At 43.2% G+C, this 16,103-nt stretch overlaps 1 protein-coding gene across 3 annotated transcripts in view; it reads left to right on the forward strand.

Annotated features, from left to right (window-relative positions):
- Positions 1 to 16,103, forward strand: part of BEND7 (BEN domain containing 7) — a 47,320-nt gene extending 31,217 nt beyond the window's left edge. For 2 of the 3 annotated variants that reach the window (XM_041413352.1, XM_041413356.1), the window contains 3 exons: positions 1,179 to 1,298; positions 9,370 to 9,420; positions 14,184 to 16,103. In XM_041413352.1, coding sequence (XP_041269286.1) covers positions 1,179 to 1,298; positions 9,370 to 9,420; positions 14,184 to 14,245 — 233 coding nt within the window. In that variant the 3' untranslated portion in view covers positions 14,246 to 16,103. The remainder of the gene's footprint in view (positions 1 to 1,178; positions 1,299 to 9,369; positions 9,421 to 14,183) is intronic. The other variant, XM_041413353.1, reaches the window with a different exon arrangement.

Consider the following 16,103-nt stretch of genomic DNA (forward strand, 5'->3'; position numbering starts at 1 on the left):
GTTGCAAATCAAACACTGTGAATGTGGGGGTGTATTGACTTGTGTGGGCAGCCCTCAGAGCTGGTCTGATGTCCTTGTAGATCAGACTGCAAGGTGTTGCTGATGCCTGCCTCGCCACGGTTTTGTGAAGCTGTTAGCATGGAAGGAGTTTGGAGGGGAAGGTTACTTTTGGTTCTCTTATACTTAGCAGGTAGTGCTGCTTCAAAAGTGTGTATGTAAAAATACTGAAATTCCCATTTTTTTTGTTGCACGTTTCCTGATCCCATTTGTGTGATACTTATTCTCAAGGATTACAAATCCCTTGAGCTGGGTCCAGCTTTCTCTCTGCTTGCCAGTCATAATTGGACACTGGGCTCTGAGACCTCTGACCAAGTCTATAATAGCAATACTAACAGCAGGAATATTTTTTCTATTTCTGCACTTGTTTGTTTTTTGGTTTTTTTTTTTAATACCTCTCAGTTGCATGATGAAAATCAATTGCATCAGTTTCACTCCATTTGTAATTCTATATTTTTGGTATAACACTGTTAGGTTTGTTGTAAATACGGATTTAAAGACAATGTTGACTCTCTCTGTACCTTTTTTGCAAAACACAAAATTGGACCTGTAGGATATTGTTTTTTCTCCGTAATAGTGCCTTTTTTTTTTTTTTTTAGTAGCTTTATAAAAATTCTTTTCCATCTAGTTTGGCAGTATAAAAACTGTGGAGATTTTCACAGTGGTAGGACTTTACTCTTTCACAACTTTGCCTGCAGCCTTAGGAACCTGACCAAGAGGCCACCAAATGACCAAATCTTCAGCTCTCTACCTGTACCATATGGAAGGCAGCATTAAAAAGTGCCTGCCACATCTGAGACTCAGTTCTAAATACACTGTTATTTTTCTGTGATCATTTTGTGTGAATCTCATGAAGACATCAGGTGTAGAACATTTCTCTGGAACAGGCTTTTATGCGTGGTAATGATGTCATTCCTGTGATATTTATGCAGCCAAGTCACTTCTGAATGGTGAACTTGTGATACACTGAGTTGGGCTTTATTCTCACAATCCTACATTTGGTCATTAAAATTCTGTTTGATAATTGAATAATTTAATATATTTTGATTAACACCCTCTCCCATCTCCTTTTCTCCATTTTTGGTGGCACATTTCAAAAAAGTGGTATCTTTTTATTTCAGTCTTTACAGAAAAGTACTGCACTGCTAACCATGTGGATAAACTTCCTGGTCCTAGGGACTGGGTCCAGATTCTTCAGGATCAAATTAAACTTGCAAGAAGACGATTAAAAAGAGGCTCAGGTATGTATAAAAACATGAATTACAACATGTGAGTGTAAGATTAAAAGCTTACAGCCTTTATATCCACAGAAGTATTTTTCCTGTTGATTGTAGAGTTGTACTTGTTCATTCTCTGAAAATTAGAACTCTAACACTTTAGCAGGTTTCTGTGGGTTTGGAATGGTAGCAGGTTTAGGAGCTGTCTCTACAGACGAGTTAAGTTGGAGTGTTTCTCAAATGTTGTCTGCTTTCCTTTAGCATCCAAACTCTTCTTCCCAGAAATTAGCTGATCCATCCAGGGTTGCAGGTAGAAGTTTTTTAATTCTGTGTTATTTAATCTGACAAGCCAGTGACTGTACTGTTAATACATAACCCAACTGACCTTTCCCTCTAAACTCTATGTGTCTGGAAGAATAGATGAGTCTTCTCCCATTCCTTGTGAAAGAATCAGAAAAAAAAGCCCCAAAACAAACCAAAGGAAAACCCAGCCACCCACCCTGGTTGTGCCAGCAAGGCTCTGCAATACGTGGGAGGCAGCTTGCCAGCAGGGACAGGTAATGTAGGCAGGGTTTTGCAGCTCAGCTTGGGCTGGGATAACCTGGATGCTTGGGACCAGCCTGCAGCAAACTCAGGGCTGAGCTTTCACCCTGACAGTGAGGGCTCCTGAGCCCTCAGCTCCAGCCATGAGCGTGCAGCCTGGAAATCCCCAGTAGGGTTCTTGGAAAAGCAGTGTTACTGATTAAGAGACATGTAATTACCTTATAAACCATAACTAGTCTCCTTCCCATCTTCATCCCTCCAGTCCTACAAGGGGCTTTCTCCACACGAGGCTTCACTTCCCCTTTCTCAGCCTGCAGTTTTCCTAAGGCTCTCTCAGGGTTGTATTTCTTGCCTGTCTCTCCCTGGGCATATCTGACACTGTTGTCTGAGGCACTTCACTTGTGCCACCTCCTTAAACACAGTCCTTTGTTGTTACTGTATTTAGCTGCCTGCCTTTTCCCCTCTTCCCTTCTGCCCATCACCACAATTAAGTGCCTGTTAGCATCCATGGGATGGGAAACCTGATGGCTCCGCAGGGGATGCTCACCCTGTCGTCCCTGGTGGTGAGCAAGACCGCAGGAAATGTCCTCTCCATCTCCCTGTCTCACAGGGCCAACCTTTTCTGTCCAAAGCTGCATCTCTGAAACACACACTTAGGCTGGCATCTGAAATCATTCTCCACAATGTTATTAATGCCAGGAGGGAAAAGCATAAGACAGAGGAAAATGAGAAACACCCAGAGACAGAAATAACACAGGGGGAGGACAAAAGTGCAGATTATTCGGTAGCATAAGCTTCCCAGAGTAGAGAAACAAACCAGCACTGGCCTTAAAAAGGGTTTCTTGTGTGTTGGGGGAGGGAGGACAGAGGGATAGAAGATAATCTCGTTAAAGGCAGTGTCAGATTACTGGTGTTGTACAACAGGATTGCTTTCTGCCCCTTCCAAAGCTGCCTTTCGGCCTCCCCAGGACAGGAGGGTGGAAGTGGGATGTCAGGCTACAGTTAGGTGAAGGGTGCAGTGCAGGATGTGGGGATCAGAGGGTCCTTGGGTTGTCTGCAGAAGATCCCTCAGGAAAGAGGATTGACCTGATTTTGTTTTGATTTTTATTTTCTTTCATCCTTTTTTATTTGCTTTTCTTCTTGCCTCTGCAGGATATTAATTAAAATGACAATGACATTCAGCTTTTGCTTTCCAAATGGGGCCACCTCTATCTTTGGTCCTTGCTCAGGATGGGAGAATCTAAGCAGAGGATATTGTATGTAAGCTAGCAAGACTATGAAGGAAAATTAGTGAAGCTGAGTCGTGTGCCAGAATCAGATAGGCTCCCCTGTCTGTGCTGCAGAGGGAAGGTAACTTGTTCACCTGTATGTGGATGCATAGTGAACAGCAGTGTACCTAGCAGCTCCTCAAGTTTATTTGTTGAAAAAACCCCTGCACAATACCAAGATTGGTAGAAAAGCTCTTTTTTTTTTTGTGCTGTTTAATGGCCAATCCCTGAAGTGCCCCAGTTTCTCTCTAATGTGGCCACAGGCAGACACACTGTTTTCAGTGTGTCAGGAGTGACTGAACACCACCACCTGCACCTTTCCAGCCACTGCCATCTCCTCTGGTGGCTGTAGCTAGCCCAACCTGACCTTGCACTGAAGCAAAGAAGTTCCCCAGGCCTTTGTGACAGTAAAACAGTAGATGGGAGCAGAGAGGCAGGAGCAGACAGCTGGTTGCAGTAACATCCTCATGTTGTTTAAATAAGATTTGTTGGTATTTTTATGCTACAATTGTGAGCTTCTGATGTGAGGAATCTAGAGCTGACCAGGCAACAGATCCGTCTACTCCGTATTTTGTGTCCAGCGTTGGCTGTTAGCTGATGCCTGGGGAGGTCTGTAGGACCAGGGGAAGGATGTTGTGGTGTTTGGTAGGATAGTCTCAGCCCTCAGCAGCTTTATCCTGATACAGAACTAGTGATGTTGGAATTATGCACAATTTCTCTATTTATTGTGAAACCATACCAAAAACGTGTGTAATTTACAGAATCCAAACCAGGAGGGGAGGGCAAACATGCAGGGAGACGCTCTTCCAGGACTTCATGTTGTAAACCTTGGCTTTTAAGTATTTTAAAACTATGGGACTTGCAGCCACTGAGATGTGGGATTCAATACTCTTCTGGCTGAGCTCTTGGGCTCTTCCCATCTGCCTGTGGCCAGTGGAGCAGAAGCTGAGCAAGTGTCCTATGTCCATACTCCCAGGTCGTTCTCTTTGAGTTTTGTCTCCACTTGCTCACTGGAACATGCCAGCTGATCTTGTGGGGATAGGCTCAGGTGCCCAAAGAACAAATCTGAGCCACCAATTACCTAACTTCACCCAGGACTTTCTGACCCAATGTGTCTCCCTGGTGCTTGATCTCATTATTTACCTACATCAGTTCCTGGTTTGTCATAATACACAGGCTTTTATGTGGAGAAAGCTTAAGATGATCCATTTATTTCAGAGGTCACAAGACAACATTTTAGTCAGCACTGTGTTGTACCAAATTTTAACAGCAGAAGTATTTAAGAGAGGAGGGACAAGCTTTTCATCCTGCTTGCCTTCCCACGAGCCATTCAGTACGTCCTCTGATGAGTTTTTCATTTCAAACCAGACAGTAAGACACTGCATTCATGAGCAGCCCTCTCCACTTTATCCTGTGAAACATTTTTTCAGTCTGAAAATGTAAATCCTGCTCTGTCTTTCAATTACAGTAATAATTTCAGAGAATTCTATCAAACGACTGGGGTGGATCTGCTTTTTGTAGCCCCTTCTATAGGGTGCACTCCCATGAGTGTTTCCAAATTAAATGAAATTCTGATCACTAGATCATAGATGCTGCTCAGCTTCAGCCTTATTTACCATATTTGGCTCATCTCCTAGAATTAGGGACTGAAAAAGCTCCTTATTTCAAAAGCTAATCAAAAAAAACACTTTAAAATTCTGCTTTCTAGAAAATAGTTCCCCCGTGTAGATTTTGAAAGGTTGTTATCCTAAGCCAAATAAAAATTCATTTACGTTCTGAATCAATGACAATATTTTTCATAGCTGGGGTATTCTATTTTTTTAATTTATTTATTTTGCTTCAGCTTTTTCTTAGTTCTTTTAGATTATTGCCTGAGATCTGAGACTTGGGTAGGGCTTTTTTATTTGTTAGATCTGAGAATAAAGCTGCCGCTGCCATTAAATTTTTATTGGCCCTGTTCAGTCTTTTCAAAATTTCACAAGTTAGCTGTCACAAAGGGGAGAAGAGACTGCGAGGTTAATGTTACAAACAGATGTTATCATTAAAATTAAAGAGTATGATAATATTCTTCAGCCTTGACTACTGGTCCCATGTCATGCCAAAGCAGAGCAGAGTGGAGCACAGTTTCATGCCAGGTCTGTCTTCTCCCAGAAGAGGAGCTGAACCGTGTTGGTGGATGGGATGGGGTGCAAAGTTGTCCTGGAAGGAAAGAAATCAAAGGAAGTGCGTGTGATGGGTTTCCTCTCTTAAAGCAGCATGAATTACAATGCAAATTGCCTCATAATTTACGGTGCTGGGCTTGCCCCAGCGTGGTCCCTTCACCCTGCAAAAGAGAACACGAGCAGGTGTCTGGTGGCCTTGCCAGTGCAGCACAGAGGGAGACAGTCAGCCATTATCACAGAGATCTTGAAAGGGGTAAAATCAGAGGGAGCTGACTGGCTGTTCCTGTCACCTCTGTGCAGGCACTGCATTCGAGCCTTTTGATTACTAAACTCTCCATCCATTAATAAGCAGCAGGTCAGGGTTCACACGTCTCCCACAGTAAGTTCTTCCTCCCTTTTTATGTTTTGAAGAGCCCCTGAGCCATTATTCCATAGCGGCTGTCCATGGGAAAGCTGGTGCTGTGGGGGTAATATGTAATAACAATAATATGTAAATTACCACAGTGTGGGATTCCTGGGGCTGTCCTGTGCAGGGCCAGGGGTTGGATGATCCTTGTGGGTCCCTTCCGACTCAGGATATGCAGTGATTCTGTTCTAACACTGCCACAGTACATGGGCTAGGAGCTGTTCATGCCAAGTGATTACTTTTGTGCATAACCTGGAACATTTGGATTGCCTGACTCCTTAAAGGAAAACACAGCAATTTTGGAAAACATGCTGAAAATGTTCAGGCAAGATTCATTTAAATAAATTGCGTGCCATGATGCTTCATCCTTGAATTGTTGTTTAAAATTAACAACAATTACTTTGTTGCAGTGTAAAATAGTGGGGAAGAAGAAAAAAAAATTTCCTAGAAATGTGCTTTTTTTTTTTTTTCCTGGGAATATGCTTTTTCTCCTACGTCCTTGTTCAAACTGCTGCTTCCATTGTTTTGCAGGAATTTTTTTTCTTCTTTCTGTTTTTCTTCAGCCTTTTGATTCCCTGGTTTCTGCTTTTGACACAACATCTACATACTGCAAGAGATTGGGTTGATTTTTTCTTAGCAATACACACAGGGCCAGGAAGGATGTAGGATGAAGTCCAGCATGTGGTACAGTGTGTTTGTGGCCAGTATTTTAGATAAAAAACAGCAATATTAAAATAGTAACTGCTGTATTCAGCTTCCCAGCCCTGAGCACATGTGTACTTCTTTCCATGAAAGAAGCAAGTGTACACGTAACAGACAGACATGTACCTCTGAACTGCACAGTTTGGGGGGAATCTAAGGAAATGACTACCAGCATTATTTTGCAAGAGCTGCTGCACTCTGTCTAAGCAAAGGACAGAGAAGAGGCTCTGAGTTCCCACAGCAGGCTCTCTTCCTGCTTGCCTTGTCTTGAAAGCTGGCCCAAGACAGTGAGGTTTGGCTGGCAGCCTGTGGGTGTGGTTGTCGAAGGCAAACCTTCCTTTCTTCTTGGAATGACATGTAAGAGACTGGTGGTTTATATCCATCTTAGGAGGTCGAGATGTTTGCCATTGCCCTGTGTTGTACTTCACCTGGAGGTGCAGTTACACATCCAGTTTCATAAAACAAATCCTGGCAGCTGCTGGGAAGAGTGAGTAGCTCTTTGGGCATCTGCTGTGCTCCCACTCCCTTTCTGGTGCTGGCACAGGCATTCCTGTGGCCATGTTGTCAGTTTTTAACTGGATCTGATCTTGGTGACTGTATAAACATTTGTGCTGGCATGAGGAATGAGACTGGAACAATTGGTGGAGAGCTGAACCTCATTTATCAGTCTTTTGCCAGATTAAAATGGCCAGGTAACTTCTGGTTCTGTAGAGTTGGAGGCTCAAGTCCTTACCTTCTGGAAGTTCCTTGTTTCCATTTGTTTCTTTCTGTATTATTGCTTTCCTCTGGCGTAGGAAGAGCAGTTAGGCAGAAAGGTGACCACATCTCTGGAGCTACTTCACAAATTGCTGCAGAGATTTCTAGAAAAGCTGTCACTACAGTGGGCAGCCCATTGGCACCATCCCTGATATTCACAGAGGGAAGGCTCTCCAGTCCATTGCCAGCACTCAGATCTGGCTTCCCCCATTTTCATAGCTTGGCTCCCTTCTACCCAAGGGGCCAGATGCAGCTTTGTCCCTTGTATGCTGAGTTGCTGTGCCACAGAATCACCTGGTGCAGGTAGTTCTTCACAGCATTGCTGGAAGTTGACCTCAGACTGACACGAATTTTTAATCCATGTATATCCCATTAGCTGAGTTTTGGCTTCTCATTGCACCATGCTGTCTCCTCCCTTGCACATCCAGTCCTTCCACCACTGAGAGTCTGGTCCACATTCAAACCAGCCTAGGTGATCCCTCCCACTTAGTGAGCCACCTGTCCCTTCCAAAATTCAAGGTTTTCACAGTGAGCTGTACCAGGCCCTGACTTTGTTCCTGCTCAGGGTGCCACCTTCTCACAGAAGGCAGAGAAAGGTCTCAATTCCAGGCACCAACTCACTTGCAAGTCTGTGCCATGAACTTCTTACCAGGGCTTTGCATTTCAGCCTTTTGTGGGAGGAAAGCTGCTTGCTGATATTAGGGTTTGTTTATGTTTTCTTTGGTTCAATTAATTTTGCAGAACTGAGAGTATATAGCTAAAAACTAACCTGACATCCAGGCATGTGGGAGAGACAGCAGTCTCTTGGACCTGGGATGGAGAGACAAGGGTTGATGGATTACATTAGAAAACTAATGTAGATTAGGAGCTGGATTAGGCATTATCATCATGAAGGCAACAACTGAACATCCTCTTATGCAGAGCCATGATAAAGATGATCAGGACAGTTAGCTTTGTCTCAAGTGGGAGGTGAACTGAGTTGCTTAATTTATCTGCAGCCTTGGTTTTGATCCCTGTGGATATTGTGCAGTGAATGGATGTGAGCAGATATATATTCACCACACAGACCTTGTACAAGGTAGTTCATAGGACATTTTAAACTACAACATGGTTGATTTAGATTAGATGTAAGGAAGAATTTTTTACAATGAGGGTGCTGAAACACTGGCACAGGCTGCTCAGAGAGATGCTGGATGTCCCATCCCTGGAATTATTCAAGGTCAGGGCTCTGAGCAACCTGATCTAGTTGAATCTCTCTCCCAGCTCATTTCAGGAGGGTTGGACTGGGTGACCTTTGAGATCCCTTCCAACCCAAACTATTCTGTGATTCAGTGATAATGGGCTTGTCCTGTATGACCACACCTCATTTGCTGAAGTGCCCTCAAAGATCTCATTGTGCTTCAAAGGCCTTAAATATCATGCTGCAGTGCCAAAAGACAAAGGTAATAGGATTTTGAATAGGGCTTGTTTAGGTTAGGCACGGATTTCCTGTTACACACCTTTGATTTACTCAGGGTTCACAAGCATGTCCCCGGTCCTACAGCCTAACAAGTCCCTGCACATCTGCTGAGTGAGGCAAGCTATGTCAGTGCATTCCCTTGGCCTCTGGCAAACACAAAATGAACAAATTAAGCTTTTAGCCTCCCTTCACCGTCGGCCAAATTAAGTCAAATGCTCTTGCATAAGCTGTGGATTGAAAGCATGTGTGTATATACACATTAATTGCCAGTGTGGTCACGTGCTTTCTTAATTACACTGGGCACCCACCTGCATTTTTGAAGACACTTTGCCCTAGTAAATCTGTCCCCTGCAAAATGAATTTGCCTGTGGTCATGGGAAGTTTGGGTGCAGAAATGGGAGTGTTCCTTTCCCTGCAGGCATCGGATGACTGTCGGTGGGTGGAGTTCCAGCCTGCAGGGCTCTTCCTCTAAGGACCGCTGGGGACTTTTCTTGGGACTTTATCAAGTGATCACAACTCCTGTTATCATACAGATATCCTGAAACCTTAAAAAGAACAAGTGTTACTCCATCCCGTTACTGGCACAATTGCTTCTTAATACCCAACTCCGTCTTCCAAGTGTGCATTTTTATTATATGACCTTTTCCTCCAAGCAGTGAGTTTTTAACAGAGCACTTGCAAATTTGCAGCTGAGGAAAGTAGATAGAAAATGCAATATCACTTCACAGTCTGTAGCTTTTTAATCCCATTCCTGTATTCAGTAAAAGTAATGAGATTTCTTGTTTATATTTGTAATCAGCAGAGGCAACTGACTGTGATGAGAAGCCGGACATTTCTCTACTACAAACAGGTAAAATGCATTAAAATTTTTATCAGTCTTCCATATGTGTTTTTGTTTATTTATGGCACAGAAGCACTTTTCAATAATCCTGACTTGCCATGGACAGCTGGGTAATTGCACACAGAACTCTGCTATCTAAAGTTTTGAATGGTCTGTGTTAAAAAACAAATGCATCAGAATCTTACAATTTTCCCCTCAATTTCATATTCATAAAACCTCAAGGTCCGTGGGAGCAGCTAAGCTAATAAGGCCTGTAAGTTACACTTCTTATGCCAGACAGGGACTCATGCTCATCCCTGATATTTCTGGGAGTATTTTGTATCTCTTAACAGAGTTATTGGTAGGGACAGACACAATCACTTGTAGTGTCACATTTGTTGAGTTGTTGGAGGTATTAGCCATAATATCTTGGACTCACAGAAGGGTTGCAGACATATTTACATGCTAGTTAAGTGTTAGTTTACTTATTCTTGAAGTGCAGCCACCCTGCATTAAAAGCCTGACAATTGCTATGCAGCAGCTTGGCTGTGCAGCTGTGTAGACTGGGAAATAACATTTTTCCACACTGTTGAATTTGGTGCTGAAATCACCAGTCTCACCAGACTGAGACTGAAATTTGAAGCACCCTCACATTAAGAGTTGGTCCATCAGTAGGTGCCATGATGATAGGAGCTGAGCTGCCATCCTCTGAAAATCCAGTGGGGCCAGAGTCTGGGGAGATGGTCATTTCCCTGCATTTGAGAGTCTGTAATGTCACTGAGATGCTGCTTCTTATCCCCAAAGGAGAGAGGATCTTGGGCAGATGAATAACATCATTGATTGTAGTGCGGTTTTGTGTTACTTCATTTAACAACAAAGGGTGGTTGGAGATCAGCAATGCCATTGCTGGAAGAGCAGGACAGGGCTGGTACTGGGTTTCTGAGCGCATCACACGGTACCTGACAGCTGTGGGGAGGATGGGAGAATACTGGTGACCATCACAGCATGTGAGTCCTGTGCCAGGACTCCCTAATCTCCCTTGCACAAGGGCTGGAGAAGGAGCTTTCACACCCCGCTGCTGTGTGCTGGAGCAGCAGCTGCCAGCCGTGGAGCGCTGGCGGAGCACGTGCAGTTACTAAGGAATAGGAGCAGCGGAGCAGTTGGGAGGACAAGCAGCTATAGTCTGGTTCTGGCATGGACCCAGCGGGGGCTGGGAGCACGCGCTGCCTGGGAGCCGCCGTCCTGCTTTCCCGGCCAGCCGCTGAATAATATGTCAGGGGACGGCTGTGATGAAAGATGCAGGAAGCTCTGCATTGAAAGGTCCCTTCCAAGCAACATCCTGTTGGTTTCTTTTATCAGGGAGGGAAGCAATTCCGCTGTGAGAGGACCCTAATAAAGGTTGTTAATGCTAATGTTAGTGTTATCTCTTCATTGCTCCGGTAGTCGCATTAAGGAGCAGAATGAACAGTTTGCTGTACGTTTCTTAGAGCGGTTTCTATAGTCACTGCTTGGGTTGTACATCAGGGATGGAGATGAACATGCTGTTGTGGTAGAGAAGGCGACTCCCTTCCCACTCCACTGCAGATCACCCTGGTGGTCTGCTTGCTTGTACACCTTTGAGCATCCATGCATGCAGCTTTTGAGCTGAAATGCTTGTGTGTGGTGTGTACTGCTCCACACTACCTGTGGAAGGATGCCTAAATAAACCACGCTGCAGTTTGCATTGGGGGGGAGGTGATGCTCACAGGCTGTGAGCCAAGAATTTGACTCACACCCATTATTATATGTGTGTCAGTGCCTCTTTATAGGACAGATCTGTGTAATCTCATACTGTTGTTGGAAGCAGATTATTTAAAGTGATACACAGACAGTATAATGACAGTAATTATGAGACGGAGCCAAAATATAGCTGCTTTGTATCAAGGAATGTAGCAAAAGAGGTGGAATATGATTTTTACAGGGGTCTTTCCCTGTTTTAGTACAGCTGGTTTTACAAAAGGGTGCTTGACAGGTTCTTTAAAGGGAGTCTGCATGCAATTTATTCAGCTGTCTTCTCTGTTTAGCTTTAAAAATCTTTGGGGAAAAGTCTCTCTGACTGTGTTTGTACAGTGCCTCATGCGAAGGGCCTTGGTTGCAGATGACAGCTAATATCAGATAAATCATGGCCTCAGGTATTAGGAAAAATTTCTTCCCCAAAAGTGTTGTTGAGCACCAGAACAGGCTGTCCAGGGAAGTGATGGAGTCACGGTCCTGGGAGGTATTGAAAAATGTGTAGATGTGGCACTTGGGGATATGGCTGTTGGTGGACTTAGCAGTGCAGGATCTTAAGTATTTTTTCCAGCCTAAATTACCTGTAACTCTGTGATCAATGGTTAACCTGGTGCTTTGGTGTAATAAAACCAGAGTGAATTGGTTTGGTTGAGGGGATCTTGCAGGAGACTGGATGAGGAGAAAAGATGTGGGGGTATGGGAGCTATCCATGAACAGTTCCTCTCTTCATCTTCAATAACTGAACAAACTGTGAAGCAAAAGCACCCAGGGAGAATTATTAGAATCAGTGATAAGCATTGGTGCCAGAAAACAAGGAAAAACTCAGATGCCTTAAATCTGCCTTTCCAGCTGTGTCAGTCCTGCCTGTGACACCACTGACATGATGAAGGAGATCTGGGTGTATGTGCACTATCAGTGCTGAAATGTCTCAGTCTGTATGATTTTGGATTATAGCCTCTGGCTGACACTTCATTTGGGACACCTCAGAGGTGTGGTTGCTCTCAACTCTCTCCATCATTGGTGGGAAGAGAGCTGCTTCCAGAGGGAAGGCCAGGTCAGCTGCAGTTGTGTTTGGAGGTGTCTCTCTTTTGGTGCCAGCAGGACCAGGCTCCAAGTGTAGTTAGTTGGTGCCAGTGCCCACAGCCAGGTCTGAAACATCTCCCTCTGTGCCCACAAACTTGCAGAGTCCTGGGATTTGAGGAGAGCAGGGGGTGCTTTGTTTTCAGAAACCTCTTTTGGAGCTCAAAAGCCTGGTAAAAAATAATGAAGCTAGTACATCCTTATAAAGCTAAGGAAGACATTTTCCCCAATTATATTTTAGCACTCCTGAGCAGAAATGATGCTCCTGTGTTAAAATCACCCTCTATACCAAGAGGGCCTTGGCTATAAAAGCTGTTGATTGAAGGGTGTTTAAAGTAAATTGGAAGAACTGTGGCATTTAAACTTGCTGGGAACTTTGGTTCATTGACAGATAAATCTCAAGAAAATACTAGAAGAATTGTCCCTAACAAATGTTATCAAAGCTCAGGTCTCGGAGAGTTCCAGCTTTTGCACCTAACCAAAGCTGCAGGCTGTGTCCAGACCTGGGCTGAGACAGATCAGACAGCTCTGGGGGTAATTATCGTGGGCTCAGTGGAAAGGCTGATTAGTTTCTTGATGATACAGGATACCTGGAGGGTGTGAGATAGATCTTTATCAGGATGAGGATGTGGCACCTTTTAGAGCCTTTCTGTGTAAGTTGGTATTGTGAAAAGACTCATCTTATTTCAGTGTACAATTTACACAATGCATTGGGATTTTGTGGTTTCAGAGAAAAACAAAAGGAAGGCACAACCCGTAAATTCTGCATGTGAGAACAAATGTAAGCCAGCTGCAACACCCTTTTCTTGAATCCTCACCTTGTAAATTGGATTGGAAAGATGTAGGCAGGTTTAGGACCATGAGGTAGCACTCCTTACCCCTGCTTTGGACCACAGCCATGCTGAGAGTTTGTGTAGTTTCTCCACGCTGGGGTTAATTTCGAGATGAGAAAGGATTTTGATATCCCTAACGGAAGCTGAAACACTAACATCCCAATCCTCAGGTCTAGGGGTGATACAGCTTTGTGAAAAGATGAGAGCAATCTCTTGGTAAAGAAACGGATGATAAGAAAACAGCAACAATCCAATTCTATATAGGTTGTCTCCTTTTCTCCTGAAATACAATATCAAGAAAATGAAACTTGGGGGGAAAAAAAGAAGAAGAAAAAAAAAAAGAAAAACCTTTTCCAAAACCTTAAATATAAATCCTTTATTGTAATATAAATCTTTATCCTTTCAATGCATGATTGTATGAGTCTTCCCTTTTCATTGGGATGTATTTGCCTCTCAGGCTGATTGATGTCTGTCTTCTCTTTGCCCTGTGTTCTTAGCACCCTCGTCGTAATTCTTCTGTCCATCTTTTCATTGTTCTGTTTAGAAAAAGCACATTCTTAAAGGGCTTTTAAAAAGATGGGATATAATCACACAGTGCACCTTTTATAGGTGTGTGTGTATATATATATTTATATATTTTCTCCTGTATGCATTTAGACTGCTGTGGAGTGGTGGGGGTTTTTACCAAATAAGATCCCAAAGTATGTACTCAAGGTTTAAAATTCATGGGGTGCTTTTTTCACTTCTTCAGAACCTAAACATCAAAGGGGTGAGCGTAGCAGTGCAGTTTGTGCTGAAGACTAATGGAGTGCTTTACATCTGAAGTGGGCTGCACTGTATGTTGTGTGAAAAACTTGGCTGGCAAATTTTGTATTCAGAAAAATCTATTTAATTTGCTTTTCTTCAGCCAATTGAGCTCTACTCTAAATGGAATTCAGCAGCACTGCCTGTGTGCACACCAGCAGTTCAGCCTCATCACTAATTAAAATTAAAACTCAAATACATTATTTCCATAATTCTAAAATACTTTTTTTTTTTTGTTTCAAATTACTGATATCTTAAATTCTTACATTTTTTTAACTGATTCCTTCAAACTCTGTCTCCCTTCAGGTAACCTTTTCGACACCACAACAGACCATCTGATAGATGCAAACCCAGATTTTTCAGTTTGAATTTCACATCCTGCATCAGTGTTCTTAGCGGATAGAAACATCCTCTCCTTTGAGTAATGTTCCTGCGAGCTCAGCACGAGAACTTCAGTGTACTACAGGACATGGGCATACAGTTTTTCTTACAAGTCTATGTTTTTTTCATGTAACCTCAAGTAATGAAACCACCAGATTGCTTCATTGTTCTTCATCTTAATTAAGATGATTTCCCTCTGCATCCATGCGTTACTGAACTAGCGGGGTACCCACTCTGAGGTCATTCTCTTGCCTGTGTTTCTCCTCCATGATTGTGCTTTTCCACATGTTTGTATGTTTGCAAGCAGTGTCTCATCTTAAACCACGAAGAAGTTGTGACTCTTCCTGTCCCCAGGGACCAGGGTGGCATCTTTCTCCACCATGAACCCTGTGGGCTTAATGAGCATCTGACTTGGTGAAGCTCTCTGCTTCTGCAGACCCACTTTTCCTTTCCTGGCTGCTGCAGTACCAATGACCAGTCACACACAGCTCTGATTAAAAAGTCCTTTCTGGGTTTAGGAGGGAATAAAGCAGGATTTCTCCCAGCAGTGCCCAGGTTCCTAGTTATAGCAAGGAGAAGCTATTCCTCAAACAATTTCCCCTACGTGGTCCTAGTGGGATGGCTCTTGAGCATCTTTGTAGTGCAGATTGCTGGAGGTGGTCATTTTCCCCTCACTGTTGCCCCCAGCTTGCTCAATCACCTCAATTTGAAATGTATTAATTTTCTGTTTTCTAAGAAGAGGGTCTCCTCACTGTGATTTTTCAGCCACTGTCCTTGGCAACAATACTCACCTATTTAAAAAAAACAAGTCACCTTTCAACTGGCACTGTATTGGTATCTCAGCAGTTAAGACAAGTGAATCGATCAAGAAATTGCACTACCCTCTCAGACACTGAAAGGATCAGGTCAGGGCTAAGGTAAAACTGTGTGTGGCCCTCCCTGCGAACCTTCATTTCTGCACCTTTCATCAGCACTAAATTCACTTTAAAAATGTCACAAAGAAATCTGGAAGGTCTTACCTGCAACACCTATTGATCACCAGGCAGTTTGAGCACGTGTCCTGCAATCGAGGGAGAGCTTGCTAGAGCCTTTGCCATTGTGTTTCCATTCCCTGTGCGTATCTTATCTTAGGTACTTCTTTTATTTTTTGGAAACTATTTGGCCTTTGAGTGTCTCAACAGAAGTGCTATTACAGAGTGGGATGGTTTTCAAAACGCTCAACCTCTATTTTTAACAATCCTAATGCCTGTTTCTCAGGTGTCACAGAATACCCACAAATAACACTGAAGCCAACATGAACAGTTTGTTCTGTTGGCACCTGAGAAATCAGGCTCCAGCTGTTCCCCGCCCGCCTTCCATGGACTTTTAGGAATGACCATGTTCTCTCTGAAACTGTGGAATAGATTGAATGTGCACTGCAAACCTTAAATTTTGAGTCTTTCCTTCCTTCATGGCTTGGAGTTGCCTGCATTGGGCAGGGGGCACCGGTCCGTTGTGTTGTAACCCTTCAGCAATGAAATCAGCGTTTTGTAAATTTGGAAGATTGCATTTGTGTTTACTTACTGTGACTACTGTTCAGACTTTCTTCAGAAATCTTTTTATAGGGTTTATTAGAGAGAAGAAAAAAAAAATCATTCCATATTTAGGTAAAAATGTCTCAATCTTCTGTATATATGTTTTATTAATATGTAAATATTTAGATATTTTTAAATTACTATGTTCTTAATAAAGCGACAAGGGACTAGTTGTGAAATGGTGTATAACATTGTGTCGTGTTACCGATCTCTGGGAAATCCTCTTTGTCAGTTCAGAAAAGAAAACCTACAATAAATAACTTTAATTGCA

Source organism: Onychostruthus taczanowskii, unplaced genomic scaffold (assembly GCF_017590055.1).
Source record: "Onychostruthus taczanowskii isolate IOZ18803 unplaced genomic scaffold, ASM1759005v1 scaffold41, whole genome shotgun sequence".
NCBI classification, from domain to species: domain Eukaryota; kingdom Metazoa; phylum Chordata; class Aves; order Passeriformes; family Passeridae; genus Onychostruthus; species Onychostruthus taczanowskii.